Source organism: Kogia breviceps, chromosome 7 (genome assembly GCF_026419965.1).
Source record: "Kogia breviceps isolate mKogBre1 chromosome 7, mKogBre1 haplotype 1, whole genome shotgun sequence".
In the NCBI taxonomy this organism is placed as follows: Eukaryota; Metazoa; Chordata; class Mammalia; order Artiodactyla; family Physeteridae; genus Kogia; species Kogia breviceps.
This window is the reverse complement of record NC_081316.1, coordinates 49,120,410-49,138,794: the sequence shown is the minus strand read 5'-3', so window position 1 is coordinate 49,138,794 and position 18,385 is coordinate 49,120,410. Positions and strand designations below refer to the sequence as shown.

Below are 18,385 nucleotides of genomic sequence, written 5' to 3'. Positions count from 1 at the left end.
ATTGCTTTGTTTGCGTCGCATAAATTTTGGGTCATTGTGTTTCCATTTTCATTTGTCTCCAGGTATTTTTTTTATTTCTTCTTTGATTTCCTCACTCAGTGACCCATTGGTTGTTTAGTAGCATATTGTTTAGCTTCTACATCTGTGATTTTTGCAGTTTTTTTCTTGTGGTTGATTTCTAGTCTCATAATGTGGTGGTTGGAAAAGATGCTTGATATGATTTCAATATTCTTAAAGTTATTGAGATTTGTTTTGTGGCCTAGCACGTGATCTCTCCTGGAGAATGTTCCATGGGTGTCTGAAAAGAATGTGTATTCTGCTGCTTTTGAATGTAATGTTCTATATATTATATACACATATGTGTATATATGTATATTTATATATATATATATATTAAGTCTATGTGGTTAATGTGTCATTTAAGGCCAATGTTTCCTTATTGATTTTCTGTCTAGATGATCTGTCCATTGGCGTAAGTGGAGTGTTAAAGTTCCCTACAATTATTGCATTACTGTTATTTTCTCCCTTTATGTTGTTAATATTTGCTATATGTATTTATGTGCACCTATGTTGAGTAAATATATATTTACAATTGTTATATCTTCTTGTTGGATTGATCCCTGTAACATTATGTAATACCCTTCTTTGTCCCTTGTTACAGCCTTTGTTTTAAAGTCTATTTTGTCTAAGTATTACTACTCCAGCTTTCTTTTGATTTCCATTTGCATGGAGTACCTTTTCCCATTCTCTCACTTTCAGTCTGTACGTGTCTCTAGATCTGAAATGAGTCTCTTGTAGGCAGCATATATGTAGGTCTTGTTTTCTTGTTTAGCATTTAGTCACTCTATGTCTTTTGTTGGAACATTTAGTCCATTTCCATTTAAAGTAATTATTGATGGATATGTACTTACTGCCATTTTGTTAATTGTTTCTGATTGTTTATGTAGTTCTCCTTTGTTCCTTTTATTCTCTTGCAATCTTCCCTTGTGATTTGATGAGTATCTTTAGTGTTTGTTTGGATTCTTTTCTCTCTATTTCTTTGTGTCTATTAAAGGTTTTTGATTTGTGGTTACCATGAGATTCATATATAACATCTAATATGTATGGGTATCTATTTTAAGTTGGTGATTTCTTAAGTTTAAATGCATTCTAACAGCCCCACATTTTTACTCCTTTCCCCCCACATTTTATGTTTTTGACAACATATTTTACATCTTTTTATTCTGTGTATTCCTTATCTACTTATTGTAGATAAAGATGATTTTACTGTTTTTGTCTTTTCACCTTCCTACTAGCTTTATAAGTGCTTGGTCCACTACCTTTGCTATATTTTGCTTTTACCAGTGAGATTTTTCCCATCATAATTTTTTAAATTTCTATATGTGGCCTTTTCTTTTCCACTTAGAGAAATCCCTTTAACATTTCCTGTAAGGTTGTTTTAGTGGTGATGAACTCCTTTAGCTTTTGCTTGTCTTTAAAACTCTTTATCTCTCCTTCAGTTCTGAATGATATCCTTACCAGACAGATTATTTTTGGATGTAGGCTTTTTTCCCTTTCAGCACTTGGATATATTATGCCATTTCCTTCTGGCCTGCAAATATTCTGCTGAAAAGTCAGCTGATAGTCTTATGGGAGTTCCCTTGTTTATAACTAGTTGCTTTTCTCTCGCTGCTTTTAAGGATCTCTCTTGGGACTTCCCTGGTGTTCCAGTGGTTAAGAATCTGCCTTCCAATGCACGGGATGCGAGTTCAATCACTGGTCAGGGATCTAAGATCCCACATGCCACAGGGCAACTAAACCTGAGCGGTCTGGAGCCCATGCACCACAATGAAAGATCCTGAATGCTGCAACTAAGACTCATACAGCCAAATAAATAAATATTTTAAAAATAAATTTTAAAAAATAAAAATTATAAAAAAGGATCAGTATCTTTAATTTTTGACATTTTTATTATTATTTGTCTTGGTGTGGACTCTCTGTACTTCCTGGGCCTGGATGTCTCTTTCCTTTCCCAGGTTAAGAAAATTTTCAGCTAGTATATCTTCAAGTATGCTCTCTGCCCCTTTCTCTCTATATTCTCCTTCTGGGACCTTTAGTGTGCTTGTTAGTGTGCTTGATGTTGGCCTAGAGGTCTCTTAAATTATTCTCTTTTTTTTAAATTCTTTTTTTTTTTTTTTTTCTGTTTAGCTTGGGATTTCCACTACTCTGTCTTCTAGTTCACTGATCCTTTACTCTGTATCATCTAATCTACTGTTGACTTCTTCTAGAGTATTTTTTTACTTCAGTTATCATGTTCCTCAGCTCTGTTTGGTTTTCTTTATATTTTCTAACTCTGTTAAAACTTATGACTCTGCTCATCCATTCTTTCCCCAAGCTTGTTAAGCATCTTTATGATCATCCTCTTAAATTCTATGGGGGTAGATTGCTCATCTCCCCTATGCTTAGTTCTTCTTCTGGGGTTTGGTCTTGTTCTTTCATTTAGGACATATTACTATGTCTCCTCATTTTACCTTATTTTCTGTGTTTGTTTTATGTATTAGGTAGTTCAGTTATGTTTGCTGGTCTTGGAGAAGTAGCCTTGTGTAGGAGACATCCTATGCAGCCCAGCTGCACACTACACTCTTGTCACCAGGGCTTATGTTCTAGTGGTGCCTCCTATGTGGACTGCATGGGGTCTTTTGTTGTGGCAAGGTCAACTACTGTGGATGTGCTGGTAGGCTCTCAGCTCAGTTGGCTTCCAGGCCCTGACACATGCAGTGGCTGCTGTCCCACAGTGGATGAGGTTGGATCCCAGTGCAGCTGGCCACATGATTCGGGGGGTCCCAGTGCTGGTGCCAGGCCACTGATATACAGGGTTGTTGACAACTTAATTTTGAATTGGTAGTATCAATATGAACTCACGAAATAATTGTTTAAAACAAAACACTTTCCTGACTCTGCCCACTGAAAAAATAGCAAAGCTAGCAGCAATAAGCATTCTTAGCACCAGACTGTGGTCTCTAAATGCCACTTCTAACTAAAAAGAAACCAACACTTCTTGAAGAAATGGATAATTCAAGACTGGGGCAGAAAAAAATGTACAAGATGACCCTGAAAAAATTACCAGCAGCAATTATTGGAAAGCAAGGAAGCTATCAAAGACTACTTGGGTTGTGTCAGAACATTGCAAAAGCCAACTTGAAGAGGCTCCCCATGGCCAAGGAAGGACCATATGTACATCAATAAATATAGTAACTGCAGTGGACCGAAACACATCAGTTGTGATTAAATTCATGAGCTCATAATGATGCTTGAAAAAAAACACCTTATTTATCACTTTGAGAGGAGCTGAAGAACCAACTCATTATTTTGAAATGATCAAGGAAAAGAATTCTCCTTCCTTTTCAATGTTAAGTGTACTTCAGAGTAACCAAATAATTGAAGAGAACTTTCTTTTTAGAACTATTCTATCTAATAAGTGAGGAAGAAATCATAGAATTAAAACACTACTGTTTTGTATTTTTAATGAATTAATGTTATCTATATCATGATCATCACTGGCTGCTAATATCATGGAACAAGATAGAGAAATAGATGTTATGTTTCTCCAGATGGAAATATACTATATCACCCATGAAAGATTTTTGTCAAAAAAAAAGAGAAGGAAATTGAATGTGAATTTTATTGTCTCCTACATAAAACTACCAAGTTATAAGAAATACATGGGACAGAGGAACATGTAGAACAGAACCATGGGGACACAATAAACAAAATTCAGACTGTGGGAACTAAAGAGGAAATGGCTCGATTTTTTAATTGCCAACAATAACAACATAAAAATTGCAAGGAAATCGATGAAGATAGAGAGAGAACCTACAAATTAAAAGATAATTAAAGGAAATGTCAATCAAATGTAATGTCTGTGCCTTATTTGCATATCCTGGTTAAAAGAAACTGAAAATATATATGCACATGGACACCAACATATATAACTCATTACAAAACAATTACAGAAGTATGAACACCAACTGAATATTTAAAGATATTAAGAAATTCCTCTTTTCTCTGTTTAGATGCAGTAGTGGTATTGTGTGTATGTGAGTGTTTATTTTGAGTCCCTATCTTTTAGAGATGTACACTGAAATTATATGATGTCTGGGACTTGCTTCAAAATAATATGAGGGAGCAGGTGGAGATGAATGGGCATAAAGATGAAACAAGGTTAGCCATGAATTGATCATTGTCAAAGCTGAGTGATGAATATTCAGGGTTCATTAAGCTATTACTTTTATAAAATCTGCCTGAAAATTTTTGAAACAACTTGGGAACTTCATATTTTAACTATCATTAGTACCATGTTCTTTGCTAGACACCTCCCATCTGAAGGAGAGCCACTTCTGCATTCACACCTCCCTTTCCTCTGCCTCTTTGTTACTTATCTTGTCACTGCCTCCACATTAAGTCTACTATAAGAAGCACATAACAAGAATGTAAGATAATAGGAACTTAACAAACTAAGGTCACCTTGTGATCTGTTACATTGTGGCTCAAATAATCTCCTAGAATTATCACCCCCCCACCCCAGGGGCTGTCTCATCTGTTCACTTAATCATGAGAATATTGATCCTCATAGTTTATGTTCCTGCTACTGTGAACTACAGGTTTATCATCAACCTCTAATTACAGAGTGCTTTCATAAGAATCTTCCTACATATTGAAGTAGTTGCTAGAAGCTGGGATCCAAGAACACAGAGGGAGGAGAGAAGAAGGGAGCCTCTTTTACTAGAAATGAGTAAATTGGCATTAGTCATCACTCTTGTCTCCTTTTAACTATAGGTATTTATCAAAGTGCTGGATAATAATGATAATGGCCCAGAATTCTCTCAGCCAAATTACGATGTGACAATTTCCGAGGATGTGCTTCCAGATACTGAGATATTGCAGATTGAAGCCACAGACAGAGATGAGAAGCACAAGCTAAGCTATACTGTCCACAGCAGCATAGATTCTGTCAGCATGAGGAAGTTCCGGATTGACCCCAGCACTGGCGTGCTCTACACAGCTGAGAGGCTGGACCACGAAGCCCAGGACAAGCACATACTCAACATAATGGTAGGACCAAACTGCTTAATATGCTCTCCTAGCAGAATCACTGATCATCCAAGGCACATGCCTTAGCCTTCAGATGTACAGGGACCTTGAATTTTGTAAGTAGTAGTAAATTTGGTCTTTTCAACCACACGGTTGCATTCATTCTTGCCTTTTTAGTTCAGTGAGGAATTACTATTGTTAGTTAGTGACTCCATATGTTTGCCAAACTGAAATATTAGATGAGCTCTACAGACAGTGGCCGCTCAGTAAAGGCTGCTGACAGCCTGATTTGAGCGGGAAGGAACAGGCCGTGTTTCTGTACTAGTTCGCATCCAGAAGATTTTGTGGAAAAGTTGAAAAGAAGTTCCTTGAGAAGTTAATTACAAGGGTAATCATTTATTCAGCCTGTACAATGCTCAGTCCTTGGAAGCATTTAGAGAACTGATTGATTACTTATTGCACTGGCATTGGACCTAGTGGTGAATACTGGCCCACAAAAGAGATCTCAAAACTCACCAAAGCCTACAGAGAATGTTGAATTTGGGTTCACGGGGTCTCCAAATTATGTAGAAGATGCTTTCATTTTAAAACAAAGTTTGGCTAATTTACATAATTGGGAAGTACAGATTTGTAATAAACGCCCTTGTTTGGGACCTAAAACCTGTCCCTTTAACTATCCAAGAACCCTATGGGCAATTGTACAGCCACTGCCTAACAGGGCCCCCCTGAGTTCCTTAAGACCAGGTAGGATGGCAGAGATGTAATCTTTGTACTGATTGGCTTTAAAATACACTAAGATGCTACCAGTTCCCAAGCAGCTGAAGTACTGTTCCACTAAATACTACTCTTCCTTTCCAAGTCTCTGGGCAAGAAGAAACTAGAGTTCCATGCCTTTGGCTATGGTTTCCAGATGAGACTCCAGGGAATGGAAGAGGGAGGGGCTCAGGGTTCATCACATCCATCCTTCTGGCCATTCATTCATTCATTCATTCAACAGATAATTCTCAGGCACCTGCTGTATACTAAATTCTGTTCTAGGCACCGAGGATATAAAAGAGACAAAGTCCCTGCACCTTTGGACATTCGATTGGAACAGACCTAGATTTCAATAATCCCAAAGTACAGAGTCAAGTTTGGTCCTTGGGTGGGGCAGGCCAGTCTACAGACAGGGAAACTCATCACACTCAGCGGCTAGCTTTTGCATATATCTCTTCAGGAGCAGAAATCTACTGCCAGTGACTAACTCTATTCTCATGATTTCTTCAAGCCATTTCTGTTCATTCTTTCCTTAACAAACTTAAAATTCAGTGCACTTAACCTGTATCATTTATCATTTATGGAATTGAATATTTATAGCAAACAACTCCTTTATGCTGCCTTTCTCCAAGCTAAGCCCTCTTAGTCATTTGGTTCAATTCCTTTTAGGTAATATTTCTGAAAAATCCTTTCCCTTTGATAGCTTTTCTTGGTATATTTTCTAATTTCTTCAAATCTCTCTGAAGTTAGGGGATCTAAAATTGAACAAGCAAAAAGCACACATTGGATTAATGCTACATACAATTATAGCAAAATCATGTGTTAGAGTTTAGGAACGGATTAGTTGTAAGCTTCTGCCATATGCAAACCAGGGAAAACTTTAAAGCAGTCAGCAAGGTTCTTTGGTGATTTCACAGTGCTGGGGTCTCACATTTCAAAATTTAAGATTTGGTTCATCTTCCCAGTGGTTCTCTCTTAGTTCTGGGACTTTATTTATGTTGGCTCTTCTTGCCTGCAATATATGCCACGCACCCCTCCCCGCCACCCAGCACTTTACTACTTCTACTTGGTTTTGTTACCTCTTCCAAGCTAGGCTAACATCCTTACTAATTATTCATATTCTGGCACTTATCTCTGGGTCTGGTATCTTTCTACCTACTTGTTTGGATTCCCCAGTCAACTACAAGGTTCTTGAGGTCAGGAACTGTATCTAATCCACCGCTGCACCACAAGAGTCAATCCCAGGACTTGGTAGATAATAGATGATAATAAATGTTTGTTGAATGAATGAATGAATGACAGTGGCTACATTGCATTCATTAATTCCACATTTTAGTTTCCCCTTTACAAGGGCCTCCATCCACCATTCCATTAACAACTGTATACACAAATTCCGGGGGGTGGAGGGTGAGGGGAGGCAGAGGAAAGTGCTGTGTTTGTGATATCCTGACATCAGTTCTACAGGCACAGACTGAACACAGACCAGAGGCCAGGCGTAATGCTGAGCAATAAAGACAGCGTGGCCCCAGCTCTCACTGTGTTCACAATCAGTGTCCTCACTTTATAATAGCACTGCTTATTGAATACCTGCTCTGGGCCTGGGACTGGGTCAAGCAGTTTTTGTGCATTATTTCATTTTGATTTCACTTTAGGCACAGCCAGGTGAATTCTTCGCAACTTAAAGATTTTAGTACTACTGCTTCTTGTATTTTGCCTAAAGGTCAGAGATCAGGAGTTCCCTTATCGAAGAAACTTGGCCCGAGTCATTGTGAACGTGGAAGATGCTAATGATCACAGCCCTTATTTTACCAACCCGCTGTATGAAGCATCTGTGTTCGAATCGGCTGCTTTGGGATCAGCTGTGCTGCAAGTGACGGCTCTGGACAAAGACAAAGGGGAAAATGCAGAACTCATATATACCATAGAAGCAGGTGAGAGCTGGTGCAGATTGCAGTGTCATGCATGGCATTGGACCCTCAGTAGTATTTATCACCATGTAAAATTCACATAGTTACCACTGGAATGTCTCCAGATGAATTTTTTGGCCAAGCAACTGCCCTATTTGCACAACAATGGTGTATCAAGTTCTTGGCATTTCAGTAATGTGTTTTCCATCATTGACAGCGAAGAAAGAGTTTCCTTTTACTGTGTTCAATCTCAGATTTTTCTGGAATGGAGAAGAGAGAAGAATGTGTAATAAACTCGGTGGCTTTTACTGATGGGTCAACAAGCCTTGGCCTCAGACTAAAATAACCAAAGCCTCCCATCATTTGAGGGCTGCCAGAGAGTTCGGTGAATTGAATCTTAAAGGTCAATGCTTACTTGTCAGTAGGTGAGCTGTGGGCTATGGGCTTCAGAAATTCCTAGGGTTAGGGTTAGGTTTAGCACAAACTCACTTCATTGGAGGTGATCTGAGTAGCAGAGTAGTTGGTAGGTACTGAACTGCTTGCTTAACCTGGCAGATAAATAAATGCAGATTCTCGTGTTGTTAAATTTGAGATTTTTTTTAAAAATCAATTTTAGTATCTAGAAAGCAAGACCGTAGTTTCCTGATGGTTTACAGTTTGACAGTTAGAAAACATTTATGACAGAAGAAATGAATATCCAAGCAAAGACAGGACTGCGTGCCTAAAAATTACAAATATCCTTTATCTGCTCTATTTTCCCTTCCCCTGTTCTGTCTTTTTTGAATATTCAAACCTCATATTCCCAAAACATTATGCAACGTTATGTCTGTCGTGCATAATGCCAAATGCTGTTTTCTTTCATGCCAGCACTGGAAAGGCTTCTTTCCCTTGATGTAAATATGGAGCATTTTTGTGAGTGGTTGAATTAAAATATGAATGCTAGAATGACAGTTCTGGACTAAAAAATATTAGAAAAAAAGCCAATGACTTTCTTTAAAAATAGCCCCTGTATTTAATGACAATCTAAAACTATTTCCTTAATTAGGCACCTACATTTTACATGAGTCTGTGCTAAACTCTATACCAAAAAAGAAGAAAAGATGTTGGTTCAGAACATCCAGGTACCCCAAGAGAATTCACCACTTTTTTTCCAGATTTCCATGGAATTTCCTTTTAGCCTAAAGCCTGACAGTACTCTTTTTTTAAACACTATTTTTCATCTCTTGTTTATCAGAGGATATTTTAATTATTTCATTACACAGTCCTTGTTCTTTTAGTTTCACAAATAATATAGGGAAACTTTAAAATACATATATTTAAATAATGCCACAGGAAATGTCACCTAACCCAAAAACTCTTTATGTCCGTTCTATAGTTTTCCCCTAATCTTGTGTATTTTTTCTTTTCTCGTAATTCGTTCATGCATATACATTGTTTCATGACATTGTAATCATTTTGATATAGGGTTTTATTTCTACTTTTCTTAACATCTTCTAAGCATTTGTCTGCGTGTGTACTTGCTTTTTATATTTGTCATGAAGGGTACTACATGTACTCCTCTCAGATAGCCAGACATTTTGAAACCAATTTGGAGGTTTTCAGAGTAATTTAAGAGTAATTTACCATCCAGCTGAAAATTCTGCCTCGCTTACCTTTCAGCTTCCACAGACTATAGCCGGGTGCTGAACATAGAGAAAGGACTCAGTCATTTCTTCAACAGTTGGCTAAAACTAGAGAGAAAAGTTATTTCCTTAAAACATCTTTTATATAGAAAACTCGAGTTTCCAGAAAACCCACAGGAATGCTTGGTATCTCAAAAAATAGCCTTTCATTGGATGTGTAAAAAGCTAATCAGAGGGGCTTCCCTGGTGGCACAGTGGTTGGGAGTCCACCTGCCGATGCAGGGGACGCGGGTTCGTGCCCCGGTCTGGGAGGATCCCACATGTCGTGGAGCGGCTAGGCCCGTGAGCCATGGCCGCTGGGCCTGCGCTTCCGGAGCCTGTGCTCCGCAACGGGAGAGGCCACAGCAGTGAGAGGCCCGCGTACCGCAAAAGAAAAAAAGCTAATGAGAATTACAGGACAGACAGACCTACACTTGACCTGGACTGGTTTTAGTTAAGTCAAGTTTCTTCACGGATCATGGTAGGATACAAACAGATCCCACCCAGATAGTTCAGGACTTTGAATCAAATAAAAAGAGGTTGGTGTAAAGTGTATGTTTTATTTAAGTGCTCTCAAAAATCTCAGAGAAGCAAGATTTTACTCTGTTTACTGGTGGGCCATACATTTCCTATCCCCTCTCTGGCCTAAAGTAACTACTGAACCTTTTCATTTTGGCCCAAAAGACTGAGGTGGAATTCAAGTGCAGAACTTCGAGTCTCATATTTAGTTCAGGTTTGATGTTTGGTGCCTACAGTGGCTCATTGGTGGTTCAGAGACAGGGCAGTACAGGAGAGACCAGGACTAAAAAAGTGTTGAGTTAGGATGGGGGCATATTGGACCCCAAGATACATACAGATAGAGACTTAAACATCTTTTTTGACCTACCTCTCTCAATCATTCAGCAAATATTTATTGAGCACCTTTTATTTGTGCCAGGCACTGTGCTGTATACCAGATTAATAATGATAAGTAAGGTCAGCACAGCTTTTGCCCAGTTGCCAAAAGACTATAAGAAGTCATAGATTCCAAGAAAGCAAGCAGAGATTAGCTTCCAAAGATTTAAGTACAGAAGAAGAGAATAAGCAGGAAGTGGATTCTAAGAAAATGGGACAGTGCACTGAAGAGGGAAAGAGGCAAAGAGCCCATTTGGACCTGACGTATGACCACAGCATCCTGGAAGGGGGTAACAAGCAGGTCAGCAGCCATGGAAGAGCAGAGTGGGGAAGCTCTACTCAAGGTCGGAAGCTGGTCTTCCTTCATCCCTGCCATATATATCTTGCTGTGTATGTATGAGCCTGGAGTAAGAAAGGACTCACCTCGAAACTCCACATGGGACACCATAATGAGGATGTGGCATTCATCATTCAGACTTGCATGTTGGTGCCACTGCTGGAAGGTGACCATTACTCAGGTATCTCTATATTTTCCTCCCCTGGGATGCTAAAGTGAAATGATTCCTGCCTCCTTGTGAGGGTCTATGAATCGAATATTGGAATCACACATAATTCCACGGTGCTATTTATTGAAAATTTGCAAGTTTGTTCATGAGCTCATTGATCTGCTTCTTGTCACCACAAAATGGTCATGTTCAGGTGGCAAAGTAAAAAGTCATGCTGACGTCAAAGATAATTTTGTTTGATATTCATATTTGGGGTCTAGAATCAAATTCTTTAACTCTTTGTTGGACTTGCTCCCTCTTGAGAAATAAGCAAGCATCTTATAGAAATAGATTTTATATGAACATGACATTTTTGTTTTCAGACATGGAAAAGTTTTTTTTTGTGTGTGTGTGTGGTACACGGGCCTCTCACTGTTGTTTCCTCTCCCGTTGCGCGGAGCACAGGCTCAGCAGCCATGGCTCCACGGGCCCAGCCGCTCAGCGGCATGCGGGATCTTCCCGGACCGGGGCACGAACCCGTATCCCCTGCATCGGCAGGTGGATTCTCAACCACTGCGCCACCAGGGAAGGCCCCAAAAAGTTTAGTTAATAAGTATGTAGTAAGAAGTGTGCAAATAGCTGTATGTATTGTATATTTCAATAAACACATTATCTAACTGCACTCTCAACCCTGGAGCCTATCTTAATGAAAATGACATTTAAACTCTCTGTATGTTGCCATACTATAGCACTTCAAAAAGAAAGAAAAATTCAGATATAATTGAATAACCAAACTTTTAACTTGTGATGTAAAAAAATCTAGACACACAAGCATGTGTTCTTTGAGAAGTATGGGAAAGCCTCATGAGAGAAGCAAAAAGTAACATGGTGAAGGATGCAGCTTCCCACAGTTCACTACCTGTGAGACACATTCTTTACATTCTTCAAGTTTTGTGTTCCCCATTCTCTCCTCCTCTTTTCCAGAGTGTCATGGTTCACAGCCCTTCCCATTTCAGGTTTATCAAAGTGGGGTGCCAGTTTCTTAGTTTCATAAGGATTATGCTCCAGTTCTTGGTTTCTGTGCTGCTTCAGATTTTTAACACTTTTTTATTTCATCAGAAACATCTCAAAAGTTGAGCAAATGGAATGGTTACAGATGGAACAACTGCCTTATACATTTTGTGTCTGCTTTTATGTCTGTGTGTGCATATGTATGTGTTGGGGTGTAGGGGAGTGAAGAATAGAAGGAGAGTCAGAAAAAATTCTCACAGCTTACAAAGCAAATGGTGACTTGAGAAGAATTCTCCATACCTGAACAAACCCCTGTCACCAAGCAGTGTTTGGGATGAAGTTGGTTTTGATGATATGTATGAAACTATACCAATTCCACATAGCAAAGCTTACCTTTGGGAGAGTCTTAAACCGAATGACTATATGATAATGTTCTGAAGCGATTCCTACAACCCTCTTCCTTTTTTATTTATTTGTTTGTTTGTTTATTTATTTATTTATTTATTTTTGGCTGCATTGGGTCTTTGTTGCTGCGTGTGGGCTTTGTCTAGTTGTGGCGAGCGGGGCCTGCTCTTTGTTGCGGTACACGGGCTTCTCATTGCAATGGCTTCTCTTGTTGCAGAGCATGGGCTCTAGGTGCATCGGCTTCAGTAGTTGTGGCATGTGGGCTCAGTAGTTATGTCTCGCAGGCTCTAGAGCACAGGCTCAGTAGTTGTGGCACATGGGCTTAGTTGCTCCACGGCATGTGGGATCTTCCCAGACCAGGGATTGAACCTGTGTCCCCTGCATTGGCAGGCAGATTTTTAACCACTGCACCACCAGGGAAGTCCCTACAACCCTCTTTCTTATAATGTAGAACACAGGATGATGGCACTGGTTTCAGGATAAATGTCTTTTTATCAGTGTCATTGGCATGTGCCAGCCCAGTCTGGAAATAAGAAAATCCTAAGCAGGAAAGTCTTTCCTGCAAACACTCCTATTTCCCAGTTTGAATGTACACAGAGCTGTGTTGTTGTTCTTGTTAACCTGGATTAAGAAGATACTGATCTGAAATTCACAATTTACTGGAAAACTCATTTCAGTTGCTTTTGAATACTCCTAAAAGGGAAGTCTCTCATTTTATTTCAGAATGGGGTGGAGTGAAAATGAATAATTGCTGTTTGCCATGTTGTGTAAAGTAGCCTTAAGATGAAGTTAATCTGCAGAAAATGACCCACTTGAACTCATTTCCCTGTTGATTTTTCTATTGTAGGGAACACTGGGAACACATTTAAGATAGAACCAGTCCTGGGCATCATCACTCTTTCTAAAGAGCCAGACATGACAACAATGGGTCAGTTTGTCCTGTCAGTCAAAGTCACGGATCAGGGTTCCCCACCGATGTCTGCCACCGCGATTGTGCGAATTTCTGTCACCATGTCTGATAATTCTCACCCCAAGTTCACTCACAAAGACTACCAAGCAGAAGTAAATGAAAATGTTGATATTGGAACATCAGTCATTCTAATCTCTGCCATCAGTCAATCCACCCTCATTTATGAAGTCAAAGATGGAAACGTTGATGGGATTTTCACCATAAATCCCTATTCTGGAGTCATCACCACACGCAAGGCACTGGATTACGAGCGTACCTCCTCTTATCAGCTCATTGTCCAGGCTACGAACATGGCAGGAATGGCTTCCAACATCACAGTCAATATTCAGGTTGTTGATGAAAATGATAATGCGCCAGTTTTTCTCTTTTCTCAATATTCGGGTAGCCTAAGCGAGGCAGCCCCCATCAATAGCATCGTCAGGAGCTTGCACAACAGCCCGCTGGTGATTCGAGCCACCGATGCCGACAGCAATCGGAATGCTCTGCTTGTGTATCAGATTGTTGAGTCCACAGCCAAGAAGTTCTTCACAGTGGACTCCAGCACAGGTGCGATCAGAACAATCGCCAACCTGGACCATGAAACCATCTCCCATTTCCATTTTCATGTGCATGTGAGAGACAGTGGTAGCCCCCAGCTGACGGCAGAGAGTCCCGTTGAAGTCAACATAGAAGTGACAGATGTGAATGACAACCCACCTGTGTTCACTCAGGCTATATTTGAGACTGTCTTACTTCTACCTACCTATGTCGGGGTGGAGGTTCTGAAAGTTAGTGCCATGGATCCTGACTCCGAGGTGCCCCCAGAAATGACGTACAGCCTAATGGAAGGTAGCTTGGATCATTTTTTAATTGACTCAAATAGTGGAGTTCTCACTATTAAAAACAACAACCTCTCCAAAGATCACTACATGCTGATAGTTAAGGTGTCTGATGGAAAGTTCTATAGTACTTCCATGGTCACCATCTTGGTTAAAGAAGCCATGGACAGTGGCCTCCACTTTACACAAAGCTTTTACTCCACCTCCATCTTAGAGAACAACACGAACATAACCAAAGTTGCTATTGTCAATGCAGTGGGAAATCGCCTTAATGAGCCCTTAAAATACAGCATCTTAAACCCAGGAAATAAGTTCAAGATAAAATCTACCTCAGGGGTCATTCAGACCACCGGAGTCCCCTTTGACCGTGAAGAACAAGAGTTATATGAGCTGGTTGTGGAAGCCAGCCGAGAGCTAGACCATCTGCGAGTGGCAAGGGTGGTGGTCAGGGTTAACATTGAAGACATAAACGACAATTCTCCAGTCTTTGTGGGCCTCCCTTACTACGCTGCTGTGCAAGTTGATGCTGAGCCTGGCACCCTGATTTACCAAGTCACAGCCATTGACAAAGACAAAGGTGCAAATGGAGAAGTGACCTACCTCTTACAGGATGACTATGACCACTTTGAAATTAACCCAAATTCAGGAAAAGTTATTTTAAAAGAAGCTTTCAACTCTGACTTGTCCAACATTGAGTATGGAGTCACCATCCTAGCCAAAGATGGTGGAAAACCCTCTTTGTCCACATCCGTGGACCTTCCCATCACTATTGTCAACAAAGCAATGCCTGTGTTTGATAAGCCTTTTTATACAGCATCCATCAACGAAGACATCAGCGTCAACACCCCCATTCTAAGCATCAATGCCACCAGCCCAGAAGGCCAAGGCATCATATACATCATTATTGATGGGGATCTTTATAAACAATTTAACATTGACTTTGACACTGGGGTCCTGAAAGTCATTAGCCCTTTGGATTATGAAATTACATCTGTTTACAAGTTGACAGTAAGAGCCAGTGATGCCCTTACTGGGGCCAGGGCTGAAGTCACCGTTGACTTGCTACTTAATGATGTAAATGACAACCCCCCTATTTTTGATCAACCCACGTACAGTACAACATTATCAGAAGCTTCTCTCATTGGGACACCTGTTTTACAAGTTGTCTCTACGGATGCAGACTCAGAAAACAACAAAATGGTCTATTATCAGATTGTCCAGGATACTTACAACAGCACGGATTATTTTCACATAGACAGTGCAAGTGGCTTAATCCTGACAGCACGGATGCTGGACCATGAGTTAGTGCAACACTGCACTTTGAAAGTCAGGGCCACAGATAATGGCTTCCCATCACTGAGCAGCGAGGTCCTGGTTCATATCTACATCTCGGACGTAAATGACAACCCTCCAGTCTTTAATCAGCTCATTTATGAGTCATATGTGAGTGAATTGGCCCCCCGGGGCCATTTTGTAACTTGTGTGCAAGCCTCTGATGCAGACAGCTCTGATTTTGACAGGTTGGAATACAGCATTTTATCTGGGAATGACCGGACGAGCTTTCTGATGGACAGCAAGAGTGGAGTCATCACGCTCTCCAACCACCGGAAGCAGCGGATGGAGCCTCTGTACAGTCTTAACGTGTCCGTCTCTGATGGACTGTTCACTAGCACTGCCCAGGTGCATATCAGGGTCCTCGGGGCCAACCTGTATAGCCCTGCCTTTTCTCAAAGCACCTACGTAGCTGAGGTGAGAGAGAACACAGCTGCTGGGACAAAGGTAATTCATGTTCGAGCCACGGATGGGGATCCAGGGACATATGGGCAGGTCAGTTACGCCATCATCAATGACTTTGCTAAGGATCGATTCCTCATAGATGGCAATGGACAGGTCATCACAACAGAAAGGCTCGACCGGGAAAACCCTCTGGAAGGAGACATCAGTATTTTTTTGAGGGCCCTTGATGGTGGAGGGAGAACAACTTTCTGCACCGTGAGGGTGATTGTGGTAGATGAAAATGACAATGCCCCCCAGTTCATGACGGTAGAATACAGAGCCAGCGTCAGGGCAGATGTTGGACGGGGTCACCTGGTCACTCAGGTTCAAGCCATGGATCCAGATGATGGAGCGAATGCAAGGATTACTTATTCCCTTTATAGCGAGGCCTCGGTCTCAGTGGCTGACCTCCTGGAAATCGATCCTGACAATGGCTGGATGGTCACAAAGGGCCATTTTAACCAGCTGAAAAACACAGTGCTGTCCTTCTTTGTCAAAGCAGTGGATGGGGGCATTCCAGTGAAGCACTCCCTCATCCCCGTCTACATCCACGTCTTACCCCCTGAAACATTCTTGCCGTCCTTCACCCAGTCTCAGTATTCCTTCACCATTTCAGAAGATACAGCCATTGGGAGCACGGTGGACACCCTGAGGATTTTGCCCACTCAGAAAGTCAAGTTCAGCACAGTTAATGGGGAGCGGCTGGAAAATAACAAAGGAGCTGTCTTCATCATAGAACAGGAAACAGGCACGATCAAGCTGGACAAACGTCTTGACCATGAGATCAGCCCAGCTTTCCACTTCAAAGTAGCAGCCACTATACCCCTGGACAAGGTAGACCTTGTGTTCACGGTGGATGTAGACATCAAGGTACTGGATCTGAATGACAACAAGCCAGTCTTTGAAACTTCAAGCTATGAGACGATCATCATGGAAGGGATGCCTGTGGGCACCAAACTCACACAGGTGAGAGCCATCGATATGGACTGGGGAGCCAATGGGCAGGTCACCTACTCCCTCCACTCAGATTCCCAACCTGAAAAGGTGATGGAAGCGTTCAACATTGACAGCAACACAGGCTGGATCAGTACCTTGAGAGACCTGGATCACGAGACAGACCCCACGTTCACCTTCTCCGTGGTGGCCTCCGACCTCGGGGAGGCCTTCTCTCTTTCTTCCACAGCATTGGTCTCTGTCAGGGTGACAGATATAAATGACAACGCTCCGGTCTTTGCCCACGAGGTGTACCGAGGGAACGTGAAGGAGAGCGACCCTCCGGGCGAGGTGGTAGCTGTCCTCAGCACATGGGACAGAGACTCTTCTGACATCAATCGACAAGTGAGCTATCATATTACAGGTAAGTCTGTCACCCTTGGTTTTCACTATGTGCTCTGCTTTCTAAAGAAAGATGCAAGGTGGCAGAGGGGTAAGAGTAGGAGAGAAGAAGGAAGATGAGATGAGGGATTGAGAAGTTATCTTACCTCTCTGGGGCTGAGGAAAATATCTGAGTAGCGTCAGTTTTTTAGTTGTTACTAACTCAGCCTTAGTTTGGAGTTCACTGTTTTGCCTATGACAGATTACCCAGATTGGTACCCAGTCCTTGAGTCAATTTTTATCATGTAAACAAGAGTCCAGCCAAATATCTCAGTGGAAGAAATGAAAATAACAGCTCTTTTTGATTGGGGGCAGGGGAATGTATTTTTTTTAAGTATATTCCTTTCTCCTACTTTTTGTAGCAGTAAGAAAAATAAATAGCTTTACTTACAAGTCTTTCCTGGTAGTAAAAACTCAGATGCGTGCACACACACAACACACACATATACAAATCAGAGGGCAAGGTTCGACCTTTTGCTGAAAAATGTTAAATTATAACTCCAAGTCAAAGGTTATGTCTTCTGACATCACAATTTTCTTGGATCCCTTTTCTGTCTTTCCAGATAGTAAATAGCAGTTCAATAGGAAAGCCAAGATAGACAAATGAGGTCACCCAGAGTGCACAAAAAACATCACCATTACTGTAAGGGGCAGAGGATCTCATGTCAGAGTGAAGAAGGGGTGTCACTGATCAGGAATAGCTTTCTGGGGGTGACTGGCCTTAAACTGCAAAGAGGAGAGGGTTGGTGGTGTGGGAGCAGTCTTCCTAAAAACTATTTGGGGGTTTTAAAGCTAATATTTTGATGTCGTGACATTCAAAGGCAGAACATAAGCAAAGTGCCAAAAGATTTTAAAGAATCCATCCGTACTTGTAGTCAGGTGGCCTGCCTTTAGAAAAACTACATTATTCAAAGTGAAAAAGGAATTAATTAGAATGCCCTCAGGGCACAGAATCTGCTTAAGTATGTTAGTGGGAAAGTTAATTAATCACTGCAGAATAAGATCCACAGAAGAGCATATGTGTCATTGCTCGGGACCACACACCTCCCCTCCACAGCACTACTCTTTTTCTTTATGGAACTGTTTTCTTGGTGCTGTTTTCTGTTTAAAGGTCTTAATGCATTTGTGCTTTGTCTGATACCGTTCATTGTGGATTTTTTTTCATTGAAATGTATATTTCTGCAGTAAAGACATGAGTGATAGTGGTAAGGAAAGAAAGGTGAGTAAAACCACAACTTTGATTTATTTGCATTCAGTT

At 41.0% G+C, this 18,385-nt stretch overlaps 1 protein-coding gene across 3 annotated transcripts in view; it reads left to right on the top strand.

Moving 5' to 3' along the window:
• FAT3 (FAT atypical cadherin 3) overlaps window positions 1-18,385 on the top strand; it is a 719,190-nt gene that overhangs the window by 602,237 nt on the left and 98,568 nt on the right. For 2 of the 3 annotated variants that reach the window (XM_067038291.1, XM_059068671.2), the window contains 3 exons: window positions 4,816-5,091; window positions 7,547-7,757; window positions 13,037-17,110. In XM_067038291.1, the coding sequence (XP_066894392.1) occupies window positions 4,816-5,091; window positions 7,547-7,757; window positions 13,037-17,110 (4,561 nt within the window). Of the gene's footprint in view, window positions 1-4,815; window positions 5,092-7,546; window positions 7,758-13,036; window positions 17,111-18,385 lie in introns of those variants that run through there. The other variant, XM_067038292.1, reaches the window with a different exon arrangement.